This window comes from Ictalurus punctatus, chromosome 29 (genome assembly GCF_001660625.3).
Source record: "Ictalurus punctatus breed USDA103 chromosome 29, Coco_2.0, whole genome shotgun sequence".
Lineage (NCBI taxonomy): Eukaryota > Metazoa > Chordata > Actinopteri > Siluriformes > Ictaluridae > Ictalurus > Ictalurus punctatus.
Genome location: NC_030444.2, coordinates 15,124,042 through 15,139,650, shown reverse-complemented (window position 1 = coordinate 15,139,650; position 15,609 = coordinate 15,124,042). Strand labels below are relative to the sequence as shown.

At 41.3% G+C, this 15,609-nt stretch overlaps 1 protein-coding gene across 8 annotated transcripts; it reads left to right on the top strand.

Moving 5' to 3' along the window:
• Positions 1-7,787: 7,787 nt before the first annotated feature.
• On the top strand, positions 7,788-14,254 carry LOC108260508 (prolyl-tRNA synthetase associated domain-containing protein 1). 8 transcript variants are annotated; one of them, XR_006981425.2, is made up of 4 exons: positions 7,788-7,964; positions 9,216-9,400; positions 9,869-13,452; positions 13,760-13,898. XR_006981425.2 is itself a non-coding variant. In XM_017460865.3 (2 exons), exons 1-2 carry the CDS (start codon positions 7,881-7,883, stop codon positions 14,186-14,188), a joined length of 513 nt encoding a protein of 170 aa, XP_017316354.1. In that variant the 5' UTR covers positions 7,788-7,880; the 3' UTR covers positions 14,189-14,254. The 8 variants fall into 8 exon arrangements, 2 of the variants coding, with proteins under 2 accessions (XP_017316354.1, XP_047008232.1); XR_008393789.1 differs by lacking the exon at positions 13,760-13,898 and having other exon boundaries at positions 9,869-11,414; positions 13,245-13,746; XR_008393788.1 differs by lacking the exon at positions 13,760-13,898 and having other exon boundaries at positions 9,869-11,638; positions 11,672-11,929.
• The last annotated feature ends 1,355 nt before the right edge of the window (positions 14,255-15,609 follow it).

Below are 15,609 nucleotides of genomic sequence, written 5' to 3'. Positions count from 1 at the left end.
AAAAAACCTGCTATAAGAAGTACTCTTTTATTTATAAATGTGTAAACGATACGGAAGCAGATCTCTTCTGTTCATCAAATACACAGGCACTCGACACATCCATGTATTAATAATAGCTTATTATTAACACAACCGTAGGTGTATAAGAAATCCCAACGATCAGAATTTATTACCTGAGGACGTCAGGAACACGTCCGTTACCCACTCTTTAATTTTAAGTGTTTTCTGTAATTAATCAAGCTCGTTAAACTCCGTTTCATCCAGCCCAGGCGTGCGTTCCTCTCCTAACTCTAATTCAGTTCAGCATAAGTCAATATTTTCCCCATTCACACTCGGTCATACAGGAGACCTGGATATTTTCATCAGTAGATATTTTAGTGGCGTCTGACATTTAAAACACATCAGGATGGTGAAATTTTCTTCAGATGCTTTTTCACCTAAACTGGCGCGAGCGTTACATCCAGACACGTCAAAGTGAATAATCACGTGATTCAAATCATGTGAATTTTACACAGCTGGTGTTTAGACACTTCACGTGTTTTACATTTTTTTGTAGTATGTGCTTTTGTTTAAATGTGTCATTTTGTTCAGCACATTCTTCATTTATGGCAAGTGTAAATGTTTATATATTCTATATTTATACGGAGGATATACAAAGTTAAAACGGCAGGTTTTCGTGTTGTAAAAAATGAAACCAAGATGAAGCACGTCAGAACTGCTTCCACCCTCGATGTGAAATTACAGCGCGTTAAAATGAACTGAAGAACAATCAGAAATATTTTAGGGGAAGATACAAAAACTTACAATAACCTGGTTGCATAAGTATACACACCCCTAAACTAACACTCAGTTGAGCAGCTTTTGATGTTATTACACCACTCAGTCTTCCTGGGTAAGAGTCTGTCAGCGTCGCATCTTCACTTGGTGATATTTTCCCACTCTTTCTTGCAAAAACATTCTAGATCCATCAGATTGTAATTCAAAAACTTTGACCTTCTTGTGGTGAAGCCGTTCCTTAGTTGATTTTGGATGCATGCTTTGGGATCGTTGTTGTGCTGAAAGGTGAAATTCCTTTTCATCTTCACCTTACTAGCAGACACCTGAAGGTTTTTCACTAAAATCAAATAGTATTTGTAGCTATTCATGATTCTCTTCACCTTGATCAAAGCCTTAGTTCTGGCTGAAGAAAAGCAGTCCTAAAGCATAATGCTGCCACCATCACGCTTCACCATGGGGATGGTGTACTTCTGGTCGTGTTTTTTTTTTTCTTTTTCTTTTTTTTTTTTGTGCCAAACATACCTTCACACAGAGGCGATACCTTTTTGGAATTGCTCTGATTAGACCATAACACATTTTGCCACATGATTTGGGATGATTTATTTGGGTTTGGATGTTTTTGGTGAGAAAGGGCTTCCATCTAGCTGCCCTACCCCACCGCCCAGACATGTGTAGAATTAGAGAGACTGTTGTCAAACGCAACGAGTAATCAGTACTTATCAGACACTCCTGCAGATCCTTTTAATGTTGCTCTAGGTCTCTTGGCAGCCTCCCTGGTACGTTTTTGTCTTATTCTTTTCTAAATTGTGGAGGGACATCCTGTTCTTGGTGATGTCACTGTGGTGTCCACCTCTGTGCCCCACTTATAGAATATATATTATAATATAATTCATTATATAATATACATTTTCAGATCTTGTATGAATATATATGTTTTTAATGCACCTTCACATGTGAAGTGTTTTGGATTTTCCCATAAGAGGAGCTTGATTGGATATTTCGACAGTAGCTGTACTGTACTGTAACACGTATTCATTGTAACCTTTTTTTTTCAATTACAGCGGCATTTATCTTCAGAACCAAGTGTCCTTTAAAATCCCATTAGCCTTGCCAACGCTAACTTTTTCCCCCAGGACAACCAACAAGAACCAGGACTTTAATTGTGTTACATAATTTCCCCCCTTCCCCTCAAACCCCCCCTGAAAATAACCCTACAATCCTTCATTAACCTTTTGGCAATTTTCTTTGCATCAGCAGCCATGACATGACACTGCATACGAACTCTGTCTAATCTAACTCCTCTAATCACTTCCCATCTTTTCCTTCTCTTCATGTCCCCTTTCATAACAACACAATAGCGTCCGAAGCTAAAAGCCGCATCTGCTAACGAGCATCCCACCTTCGCCGTTAATCAAGAGAGCTCCGGGCTTGTGGATAGACACCGACGGCAATTAGTTTAAAAGGCGTTACTTGACATTTAACTCCTCCCCGCCTTTATGAGCTGCTGAATAGCTGACATTTGTATGCGGCTGAAGCGTTGCCGGGATGTAATTTGGCAGTGAGAGGAGTCTGGGTCTGTCCCTGCTGGCTGCTCTACAGGTGATGGAGATGGGGTGCGGGGTCAGAGAGACCAGACTGACAGCCTGGCACCCGGTAATTGGCCCAGATCTGAGGAAAAATGAAAACAAAAAACAAAACATACAAACCAGACGCTGTATACTCTGATACAGCGTCTGGTTAAAGGTTTTGGAGAAACCAGCAACATGGAAACACAATGTGCAGGAATTCCACTTGGATTTCAGTTCAATAAAATGGTAAGGAAAGGTAAGACAACTAACTCGACAGTTAATTGGTTCAAGCCCCAGACAGGATTCAAGGATATGAGGATAGGTGGTTCAAGTCCAGCCCTTTGCTGAGTTTCTGGGCCCTCAGCCTTACATCAGACAATCAGCGGTTCATTTATTTCACAGAACTGTTGAAATCTGGATTCTGATCGGTCAGAAGGCCATTCATTCATTCATTCATTCATTCACTGTAATCCAGGTGAGAATTTGCACTGAACACTTACCTAGTTAATATACACACTCACAAGAAAATAAAAAAAAAAAACTTCTCGAAGGTTCTTTAAGCACTCGTTAGATTATTAAGGGACTTCTTGGAAAAACTTAGGGAACTCTTTCAGAAACTTTGGGGTCCCACCACATAAAACCTTAATGGTTCTAAATAACTGTCTGACCTTCAAGAAATCAATAACAACTCTATCTTGCACCATGAAGTGTTCTAGTGTAATTTGTCCCTGTTAGGGAACTCTTAACGTTTCCATATCAGACAGAAAGCTAACAAATCTTACCTACTCAAGGAACCCTTGAGGAACCCATTTTTCCAAGGTTGCATAGAGGAAGACACTTAAAGGTTCTCCAGATGGAAAAGCAAAGACACCTGAATGGTTCTAAAGAGTCTCATTCGAGAAATCTAGACAAAATTGTTCCATCTAGCACTGTTTTAGTGTTCTACAGTTTGTCGGTCTGAGGGAACCTTTAAAGGTTTCCTATCAAAGAAAAAGCTAAGAAGTCGTAACTATTCAAAGAACCCCCAATGAACCTTCCAAAACATTTTGTTGTAGGGCTGTACATAGAAACTTCAACCTTAAAGGTTCCCCAGAGGGACAACCAAGGAAAGCTTAGTAGTTCTAAAATTTTGAAGATTGTAAATTAGGAGAAAAATGGAAGAAGAAGAAATCTAAATAAAAATATTCAATCAAGCGCCATTTAGTATTCTACAGCTTTTCCCTCTGAAGGTTCTTCAATGGTTCTTTGGTTCCCATCAGAGAGAAAGCTAAGAAACTTAATTTATCCTTTTTTTCTAATGGTCCATAGAAGACTTTGCTGTAGAGTTGTACCTGTACATGGAAGATTGTCCTGTTCACAATGAGTCCAAACCCAACATTGTGTTGATTAGGACACATGTTAATGGTAAATCCATGCAGTGTACTAATCACACATTCAGATCCTTCATACTGGTTCTTTTGAGAACATTAAGTGTCAAATATTAAATTTTCCCTCCATCTGTCTTCTGAGAAAGATCTAGTGCTGGATAATGGCCTCCATTTTCCACATAGTGCAGATGGATGTTAGAGGTCACCTGACACTGGTTCCTCCAAGTGTTCTTTACCCATTTTCTGTGGAGATGGTTGGAAACACCTCTCTGACCTTCTCAAATTGGTTAAGATCAGGTTTTCACCTCCATCCTCTCCAGATATATCTCGGGAACGTTTTAAGGTGTGTTTCAGGTCATGAAAACCAAAACACAAGTTTAAAAGAAAACGAAAAGCTAAGAGAAAAGGGTTAGGGTTAGGGTTAGTCGGAAAACGTTTCTGAGATGTGTATAATAGTGCCCAAGGATGTGTCAGAAATATAATAATAAAAGTAATACAGAGACTACACACACACACACACACACACACACACACACACACACACACACACACACACACACACACACACACACACACACATGCAGTTTCAAGCTGAGCTGAAAAGGTAAGAAACACATTTCTCCTGTTTAAAGTTAGCATGTTTAATAAATCTGTATCTATAGATGTATCTAGAACGAGAATCTAGAAGAAAGAAAAACTGTTCTCCAGTTTAATGCAAAGTTTGTAATTAGGGTTAACTTTAATTAACAACAAATAACTGTGTGGTGTAACACTGCCATAACCATGTCACAGAAATATAGTTTTATAATTACTGCTGATTGTCATGACAGCTGCAGCCAATAACATGCTCATATTTGCTACTTGTGCACTAATTAGCATATCATTAGCATGTTTCATGACTGACTGGCTGACAGGTGTGTGTTCTGTTCTTGTATTTACACAAGGATCGGGAATTTCAAATTTTAATCACGGTTCTAAATCAGTGCTCCTGATACTACAGTGGGGGTCGACACGCTGACTGCAGGTTCGTTTGACCTCGCGTGTCTCCCGTGACGTGATCTCTGGCTCACATCACCAACACAAATCCAATTCCTCGACGTGTGCTCGTCACACAGCACACAGGACTCGGCATAATCGTTGCCTAGGCTTATCGTTCAGGACACTGGCGATGCTAAGCTGAGCGAGTTAGTAACGAGGCTCTGAATGCGAGCGCTGTTTAACAACGAGTTAAACCAGGAGTGATGATGTGAACAAAAGCAGCTTCCTGTTTACACTACGTTGCTTAAAAGTGAGCTGAACTGCAATAATCAATATGCATCCATTTTTCTGCTTTCTGGTAACAAATGAAAATAACAATATAAAACAGTAAACAGGTGATGCAACCTTAGAAGCAACCGTTTTTTGCAAACCTGTATGGTGTACAGAGTTGTGGAATCGATCCACGGCTTGGATGGAACTCTACATGAATGCAAACCTGCACTTTGAAGCCCCGCCCCCACAAAAAAAACAAGCCCAGTCATGTGTTACACTAAAAGTTTTGGTATGCTTGAGTGTTGAACAGAGCAAATTAAAGTATTACATCATAAAGTCTAAGAGCAAATCATGTTCCAATATGCAAATGAAGATTTTGAGATCATCAGCAGAAACTAGCCAAAACCAGAGGCATAACAGGAAGTGAAACCTAAACGACATACAGGTTCCTGATGTTCTTCTGCTCTTCGTTCTCATTCTTGCTTCAGACCTGGATGGAGAGCGCGTTATCTGTCAAGTGTTCCATGGGAATGGAATCGATAAACTCAGAGCTATGTCTTTGTGTCCACTCACACACTCACACACACTCTTGCTGCTCACACACTTTTTGTGAAGATGCAGAGGACTGGTGCAGTCCTGCAGAAATCGATGTTTTGCGATTGATCTCTCTGATGAGTCTCTCACTGCATCACCAAGTCTATCTGTTAGCTGTGGGTGATCACAAAGCTTGACAAGATGGCTGCTCAGCAACACACACACACTCATATACACACACACACTCATACACACACACACAAACAGAGTGTTTATGATCGTCACCGGAGTCCTTGACAACCACGCCGACCCATAATGAGGTTCCTCAGAGCTCCTTAATCAATGCGCATCTCTCCATCTTTCATTTCGGGGCAAAATATAAACGATGTGCACGGAACCCGAGCGTAATTCAAAGATCTATCAATAACCCGATGACACGAGTGGTTTTGTTCATCTGAGTCCTGTGGCATTTAAAACAAGCTACAGAAAAAAAGAACATTCTCACACATGTCCTTTAGAGAGCAGAATGAGTTTTTTAAAGGTTAGCTGCTGCTTTTCCTGCACGTTGCTCTTCATCACACTTAAGGCTGCCATCCCACCCGGTTTCCTGACATTTATGTAAGCAAAAATCTCCTCGGTGTGATTTATACAGACCGAGAGAAAAACAGTTGGGAAGAGTTTGAGGGAACAGAAAATGTGGAGAGTTAGGAGGTTGGGAAAAGTTTTGTGCAAAAAAATGTTAATAATAATAATAGTAATAGCTGCGAACAGCAATGATTGGGCCAAGCACAACAGAGGCAAAGAAAGGAGCTAAGCAAGCATCAGAGCATGACTGACAGTTCAGGTTTGGTCTCTCAACATGAAATCCAAACTTATTTCTGACATGGACTGAAGATGTTCTGAGTCAATTTTGGTGAAAATCTGAGGAAAAGCAATAAATATGCTTTTTTCTAGTCTCGTGATCACTAGTTAGCACTTTTCCAGAACTGTGCGAATACCCTCAAGTCATGGCTATGAAAAAAACAATACTAAGTTTGGTTTCAATATGCTAAAGCATTATGGAGATATAGCCTTACATCCATTTCTATGGTCTCATTGGAGACCTCTGGCCCACTGCAGGTGTTGCTTGTTGCCCTTTTGTCTTACATGGTGCGAGTGAAATAGAACCTACAATGAAACATTTAGTGGAAGAGGAGATGGTTGTTTCCTTTCAGCTCCCAGCAGTTTCATCATTTCCTCACATTTCCTCTTAGTAACAGGAAGCCACTTCAAGGAGCTCCTCTGTTCTGGGTGAATAGTGGAACCCATTATGAACCGTTCCCAGAAAGTGCACAGGTACACAACATTAACATGCTCAGTCAATGTGTGGGTGTGTGTTGCTCAGTGGTCCCCTTACAATTACTCTTCCTGGCTGAACTTCTAACATTAAGTTTGAATCTTTGCTTTTAACTCAGAATTAACAGGCGCTTGAATCCCCAACCTCCTGATCAATAACCCAGAGCCTTAACTGTCAAGCCACCACTTCCCGGTCACCAGACAAGAAGGTTTGATTCTTTCAGGCTTTTACCACAAAGCCACCATGTCACAACCTCACAAATAAAAGATAAATACATATGCTCAGTATGACGATGTTAATGAAGTGAGAGTCAAACTCTATGCTTGCAGAAGCAAAATAAAAAAGTTTACTTTGAAAATTAGTGTGAAAAAAATTTACCCATATATTTGTTTATAGCTAGAAGCTATGTTGTAGAGCACACCAAATATTTCAGTTATGCATGACTCTGATATTAAACTTCAGTCCATTTCTCTTGGGTGATTTCAGTCTTCTGGCCTGGGAAGACTCCCACAGAGGCCTTGTGTGAACTCCGATGGGAAATGCTACATGAGAAAGAGAGACCGAGATCAGAAAAATAATAACCTGATAAATAATAAAGTGTGAACTTGACCCAAAGCAGTCTTAAGAGTCACTTCCTAAAAGAGTTTAATAATCACATAAGACATAAAGGTAACACATAAAGATAAGTAATTTATGTGAAAAACAACAATACAACATGTGTGTGCATATGGAAGAAGGTAGCCTGGTCTGATGAATCATGTAAATTATCATAATCTTGTTAAAAAACAACAACAACAACATGTAAATTAGTGCTTGTAAATGTTTAAATTATGTCCTGATATCAGAGAAGTTCATTTCTCAGACTGAAAACACAAAACTCCACAATGTTCCACGCGCCAAAGCGTTGCCTCGTGGTCTCGCTGCAGTTTCTTCTCGCGCATGCGCATTCACGCGCCCGACTTCCGGAAGTAGTAATGTGGCTGGTTGTGTACAAATAGAAACTACTGCACAGGCTATTGTTTTATTCAGTGCAAATCTGAAGCCGCAATGGGATCTGCCGAACTACGGATGGAATTAGAAAATCTCCTGAAAAGTCTGAATATTGACTTTGTTTCTGTGGAACATCCGGAGGTAATACATCTTAAACTTTAAGGGGTTAAACCCCTCTGCATGCTGCCACACGCGTTTAATTAATCCCGTATTAATGTAAGTTTGTGCGATAAATATAGTGAACACTGTTGGTTGCAAATGAGCTTAATTTTCTTAAATCTATTTTAAGAAACTCTTAGTTGTTGTAGTAGTCACGCTTCTCTACGTACTGTATCTGTTACAATGCTGTAGTTCCGCTGCTGACCGCCAGAGGGACAAATAACAAAAACCTGAAGGACATCCCTGCTGAAAACAAACAAACAAATCAATAAACAACAGAAACAATCATAGACCTTATAATGGGAATTGTATTGGTTTTAATGGAAACTTTAATGTTTCCTGTGGGTCTCTACTGGTAATTTGTTGCCTTCTATTGGTGGCATGTTTTGTCTAGTGGATACAGTTAAGGACGAATAATGTTAATGGTAATGGTTTTAATGCTTAGCTCATGATTTGTAATGGTATCTGGGGGGTTTTCCAGCAGAGGTATGACTGTATTTGACTATCCAAAATATTCTAAGGAAAAAATAGATTTTTATAAGTTCATATTAACTATAAATGTCTTTACTGTGAATCTATTTGTACACTTCTAAATAAAATGTGCAGTAATTATTAGGGGCGTGAACCTCCACACACTACGATATGATTTCAGTTCTCAAGGAAACCATTCAAAACTTTGTTTCCATATGATATGGATTTGTTTACTAGCAAGCTCAAACTTTGATGCAACCATGTCTCTCTCTAATTTAGGGGTTTCACAGCAACGTGGGGGTGAATACTTATGCAGTCACAATTTTTATTTGCAAATAATTTCGCAAATTAGATTTTATGGGTCATTTTGTGTGGCTTCATGGCATATAATACCAATTAAGTCCATTTCTATTCCATGTTGGAGCAATACCAAATGTGGAAAAAGTTCAGGGGGGTGAATAATTATGCTATATGCTTAATAACCACTTTATTAGGAACACCCGTACGCCTGATCGTTCATGCGATTATCCAGTCAGCCAGTCGTGTAGCAGCAGCAGCAGCACAATGTATAAAACAATGCAGATACAGGTCAAGAGGTGGACATGTGGTCTTCTGTCCGTCTGTCTCGGGTGCATTCTGAGATGCTTTTCTTCTCACCATGATTGTAGAGTGGTTATTTGAGGTACCTTAGACTTCCTGTCAACTCAACTGGAACAAGTCTAACCATTCTCCGCTCTTCTTCATCATGTTTTCTGCCTGCAGACCAGCACCACTCTGGATCAACACCAGAGACTGCTGTGTGTGAAAACACTAGGAGTTCAGCAGTTTCTGAAAGACTCAAACCTGCTTGTCTGGAACCAACAACCAAGCATTGCGCCGATGCTACACGATTGGCTGATTGATTGGATCACCGCATTAATGTGCTGGTGTTCCTAATAAAGTGGTTGGTGAGTGTTTTTCGCTTTCTTTCTTTTTTTTTAGTTTTTTGTGGTTGTCATTTTAAAAGACAAAGGCGCTACGACGCCTGGCTGTTGGTGTGGGACATGGTGGTGCTATGGTAAAAGCCTTGCCTCTGACTTCAGAGGTTGCTGGTTCGAGTCTGGCTTGTCCTCAGGATTGATGACTTGGATGGCAGAGAGTGGAGAAAAGTGAGAGTGTGAGGTGGTGGAGAATGGAGAAGAGTGGGTGGTGGAGAATGGAGAAAAGTGAGAGTGGGTAGTTGGAGGAGGTGGTGAGAAGAGAGAGGGAGTGTGCAGTGCAGTGGAGGGAGAGGGAGTGTGCAGTGGAGGGAGGGAGGGAGGGAGGGAGGGAGGGAGGGTTGAAGACAGCAAGAAAAGTGTGATGTAGAATTTGTCTACATCTGCAAAACCAAGTCACTTTTTTCAGCCTTCATTACCTTTTCTGTACTTTCCCAGATGTTGTTAGGCCACACTGCAACCTTCCACACTCCTCAGGTCACCATCACCTCTGACACCCTCCACAGGTCACGCCCTCCGGAACCACCAACTCTGACACCCTCCACAGGTCACGCCCTCCGGAACCACCAACTCTGACACCCTCCACAGGTCACGCCCTCCGGAACCACCAACTCTGACACCCTCCACAGGTCACGCCCTCCGGAACCACCAACTCTGACACCCTCCACAGGTCACGCCCTCCGGAACCACCAACTCTGACACCCTCCACAGGTCACGCCCTCCGGAACCACCAACTCTGACACCCTCCACAGGTCACGCCCTCCGGAACCACCAACTCTGACACCCTCCACAGGTCACGCCCTCCGGAACCTTCAGCACTCATATCCAGAGACCTGGCTGGGGTTTGAACCAGCAACCTCTCAACCCAGAGGCCTTGCTCAACCACTTGAGCCACAGGATCTCATACTCATACATGCTTTCGTAGAACTTTTCACTTTTGTGTACTTAATTTTGAGTTAAAAGCTAAAGCAAAAGCAAAGATTCAAACCAGGGATGTCCTGCATCAAAGGCCATGACACTAACCACTACACCATTTCTTATTGCTGCTACTTGTTTATTGGCCATTTGTATACTTAATTTTGAGTTAAAAGCTAAAGCAAAAGCAAAGATTCAAACCAGGGATGTCCTGCATCAAAGGCCATGACACTAACCACTACACTACCACAGTGTGTTGGTGACGTTTGCTTATTGGACTTTTGTCCATACAATGAAATGTTTAACGGACAAGGAGATGATTGTTTTCTTTCATCTCCTAATGGTAGAAGTTCAGCCAGGAAGAGTAATTGTAAGGGGACCACTGAGCAACACACTCAGTGTATTGCTGGATAAACACTGGATAAACACACTTGTTTATTGGATTTAATTCTGAGTTAAAAGCAAAAGGACAGAGTCAAACTAGGGATGTGCTGTATCAGCTGCCATGACACTAACTACTACACTATCACTGAGCATTGATGACATTTGCTTATTGGACTTTTGTCCATAGAATGAAATGTTTAATGGAAGAGGAGATGGTTGTTTTCTTTCAGCTCCTAATGGTAGAAGTTCAGCCAGGAAGAGTAATTGTAAGGGGACCACTGAGCAACACACACCCACACATTGACTGAGCGTGTTAATGCTGTGTACCAGTGCACTTTCTGGGAACGGTTCATAATGGGTTCCACTATTCACCCAGAACAGAGGTGCTCCTTGAAGTGGCTTCCTGTTACTAAGAGGAAATGTGAGGAAATGATGAAACTGCTGGGAGCTGAAAGAAAACAACCATCTCCTCTTTCGCTAATTGTTCCTTTGTAGGTTCTATTTCACTTGTACAATGCAAGACCATGTAAGGGCAACAAGCAACACCTGCAGTGGGCCAGAGGTTGCACCATGGTCTCCAATGCGGCGGCGGCGAGTGGAGAAAAGTGAGAGTGGTGATTGGAGGTGGTGGCAAGTGGAGAAAAGTGAGAGTGGTGATTGTAGAGTAGAGGAAAGGGAGCAGGAGGTGAGATGTGTTTGAAGATGCCAAGGAAAGTGTTGGTGAGAAAAGAAATGCTAGCAGAATTTTCCTACATATGCAAATCTAAGACACTTTTTTCAAGCTCCATGACACCTGGGTTTCATGCCAGGATATTGCTCCACAGCTGAGGTTACATTCCTCAGGTCATGCCTTTCAGATCCTTTAGTACCACTCAGCTCACACCCCCCAGAACCATCAGCATCACTCAGGTCACCCCCCCCAGAACCATCAGCATCACTCAGGTCACCCCCTCTACAACCTTCAACATTGCTCAGGTCACACCCTTAAGAACCATCAACTCTGCTTACACTGGCTGTGCCTGAACCTTCAACACTCATATCCTGGAGACCTGGCTGGGGTTTGAACCAGCAACCTCTCAACACAGAGGCCATCCTCAACCACTTGAGCCACAGGATCTCTTGCTCAGAAGCTGGTTTATAGAACTTTTGTAGAACTTTTCACTTTTGAGTACTTAATTTTGAGTTAAAAGCCAAAGCAAAGATTCAAACTAGGGATGTGCTGCATCAGCTGCCATGACACTAACTACTACACTATCACTGAGCATTGATGACATTTGCTTATTGGACTTTTGTCAATAGAATGAAATGTTTAATGGAAGAGGAAATGGTTGTTTTCTTTCAGCTCCTAATGGTAGAAGTTCAGCCAGGAAGAGTAATTGTAAGGGGACCACTGAGCAACACACACCCTGAGCAACACACACTGAGCGTGTTAATGCTGTGTACCTGTGCACTTTCTGGGAATGGTTCATAATGGGTTCCACTATTCACCCAGAACAGAGGAGCTCCTTGAAGTGGCTTCCTGTTACTAAGAGGAAATGTGAGGAAATGATGAAACTGCTGGGAGCTGAAAGGAAACAACTGTCTCCTCTTCCACTAAATGTTTCCACTCGCACCATGTAAAACAAAAGGGCAACAAGCAACACCTGCAGTGGGCCAGAGTTTAGCATCATGGTCTCCAATGCAGCAGATGACAGGGATTGCTTCTGTGCTTTTGCTTTAATTAAGGAGTATGTATACAAAAGTGGAAAGTTCTATAACACAGGCAGCTAGAATGAGATCCTGTGGCTCAATTGGGTGAACATCACCTCTGGGTAGAGAAGTTGCTGGTTTGAACTCCAACCAGATCTCCAGAATATGAGTGTGGAACAAGGGTCACCAACCCTGTTCCTGGAGATCTACCTTTCTGAAGACTTTAGCTTCAGCCTTAATCATGCCCACCTGACCATCTAATCGTTTCCCTAAGAAGTTCTTGATCAGCTAAACCAGGTGTGTTAGATTTTGGTTGGAGATGAAACCTGCAGTAAGGAAGAGGGTTGGTGACCACTGATGTAGAACGTTCAGGAATCAGTGACACAAGCAGTGTGGAAGGTGCAGGATGGTTCCTCTGTAAGGGATATACAGGCATGCTGTAAAAAAAAAAAAATCAGTCAGACTTTCATGGTATCTTCACACACCTATTCTTAGTCAACCTTTTAGGAACCATGCCAGACTTGAACCAACAACCTCCAAGCTCAGAAGCAAGGCTTTTACCACAAAGCCACCAAGTTCCAGACAAACACACTGGTGTTTTATGGGCCTTTGACTTTTAAAATGACAACCAAAGAAAAAAAAGAAAGAAAGACACACCCACCAGCCACTTTATTAGGAACACTTACATAGCTGCCCCTTAATGCAGTGATCCAATCAGCCAGACATGTGGCAGCAGCTTGATGCATAAAATTATACAGATACAGTTAATGTTAAAGGTCACCTATACATTACAGCACAGTGAGATTCTTTTCTTCATATACTCCAGCATGTTAGGAAGTTGGGGTCAGAGCACAGGGTCAGCCATACTACAGCATCCCTGGAGCAGAGAGGATTAAGGGTCTTGCTCAATGGCCCAACAGTGGCTACACCAAGGTTTGGACCCCCAACCTTCTGATCAGTAACCCAGAGCCTTAACCGTCAAGCCACCACTTCCCTGTAAGACCGTGGGATGGTTCTTGGTACCAGACAAGAAGGTTTGATCCTTTCAGGCTCTTACCACAAAGCGACCATGTCACAACCTCACAAATAAAAGATAAATACATATGCTCAGTAGGACGATGTTAATGACGTGAGAGTCAAACTGTACACTTGCAGAAGCAAAATAAAGAAGTTTACTGTGAAAATTAGTGTGGAAAAAATTTACCCATATATTTGTTTATAGCTAGAAGCTATGTTGTAGAGCACACCAAATATTTCTTAATGAAAAAAAAATAAAATGAAGGAAAAAATAATCCTGATTAAAAAAAAAAAAAATCCCACTGTGTGTTTTGTTCCCACCAGGTTTTCACTGTGGAGGAAATGATGCCTCACGTACAGCACCTGAACGGAGCCGTGACCAAAAACCTCTTCCTAAAGGACAAGAAGAAGAAAAGCCTGTGGCTCGTCTCGGTGCGTCACGACCGGCAGGTCAACCTGAACGACCTGGCTAAGAAGCTGGGCGTGGGCAGCGGGAACCTGCGCTTTGCGGATGAGGCGGCCATGTTGGAGAAGCTCAGGGTGGGTCAGGGCTGCGCCACGGCTCTCGCGCTCTTCTGCGACAAGGACCGGAGCGTGAGGTTCATCCTGGACAGCGATTTAGCCGACGGGGGCCACGAGAGAGTCTACTTCCACCCCATGACCAACGCTGCGACTTTAGGACTGAAACCGGACGATCTGATGAGGTTCCTGAAGGAGACGGGACACGAGCCCATCCTGCACAGCTTTGTTTAGATCTGTTGTAGGTCAATGACAGGAAATGTGTCATCAGTGAGACATCAATAAAAAACACAAACATGTCACCTTTATTTCTTGATCAAAAATTCAATCATTACACTGGCTTTATCCTGAAACACTGATTTATTTATTTATTTATTTTTGAAAAAGGTCTTTATTTTCTTCATCCAGTGAGTGGAATAAACAGAAAGTGATGCTGTGGTGCAGAAATGTGAGAAAGTTGATGTCTCTGTGCTGAACACCAACGATAAGACTGGATAAAAATACAGAGATACTTTCACTGAGCAGAAGGATGATATTAACCTTGTATTTTAATAATAAACGCAAATATCTTTTGGACACGGAAACCAAATATGGCCGTCATTTGACGTAACTTTAAGCTGCAACTTTATGTTTTCCGACATTTTCAGGACAGAGGCGTTTAAATGAATAAAAAAAACAAATAAATAATAATAAAAAAATTGTCTCTTGCTTCATTAACATCCTTCATTTAAAAAAAAAAAAAATTAATATTGTGGAAAAGTTCATTTTTTTCCCATAATTTAATTTTAAAAAGTGGAACTTTCATATATTCTAGCTTCATTACACATAAAGTGAAATATTTAGAGCGTTTTTTGTCTTAATCTCGATGATTACGTCTTACAGCTCACGGAAATCAAAAATCCAGTATCTCAAAATATTACAATATTTTTAAATAGCACTTTTTAAAATGATGGCAAATTAAAATAATTACAAAGAATAACTGAAAATGGCCCTTCATGACATACAGTTTGATTAACATGAAAGATTTTCAGTAGATTTTAACAAATCGACTTGTAAAAAAGTGAATAAACAAGTAAACAAAAAATATTTAAAAGCAAATTTGAATTGATTCGCGCTATCTTTGAAATTCGCTAATGAACCGTAACGTGCTTCATGACCTCGAGGTGTTCTGCTTTCATGTAAAGCAGAAAATTATTGACCGACTAATTCTCCTAAAGATCAAGGGCTGATTTCAGCGGCCGTGTTTTCAAAAAGTCTTTGATCTGATTAGGAGCTTTGCGTTTTGGTAGCCTTGATCTTCTAAAAAAGCCAAGTCGAGGCATTGTACTGCCATTTTGTTCGCAGGACCATTAACGTTATACAAGCAAACATGTCTTTAACCCTTTATTACACACACACACACACACACACACACGGCCATTCTTTCTCTCGGAAACTGTCTCTACTGTTTGTCTTTGTGCTACTGAGACGTGAGCGATGGTGGAGATATCCGTGACCTCGCTACTGTTCAGCTTCGTCTTTCGTTGAGATTAAATGTCTCGTCTGTGTAGCGAGGTAACGAGTGTTAACGAGGGACGTGCATGTATAAACTATAATATTTCAAAACTTTTTTAAAATCAATGCGCTGATCCGATCCGTTGTTTATGTAGACGCTG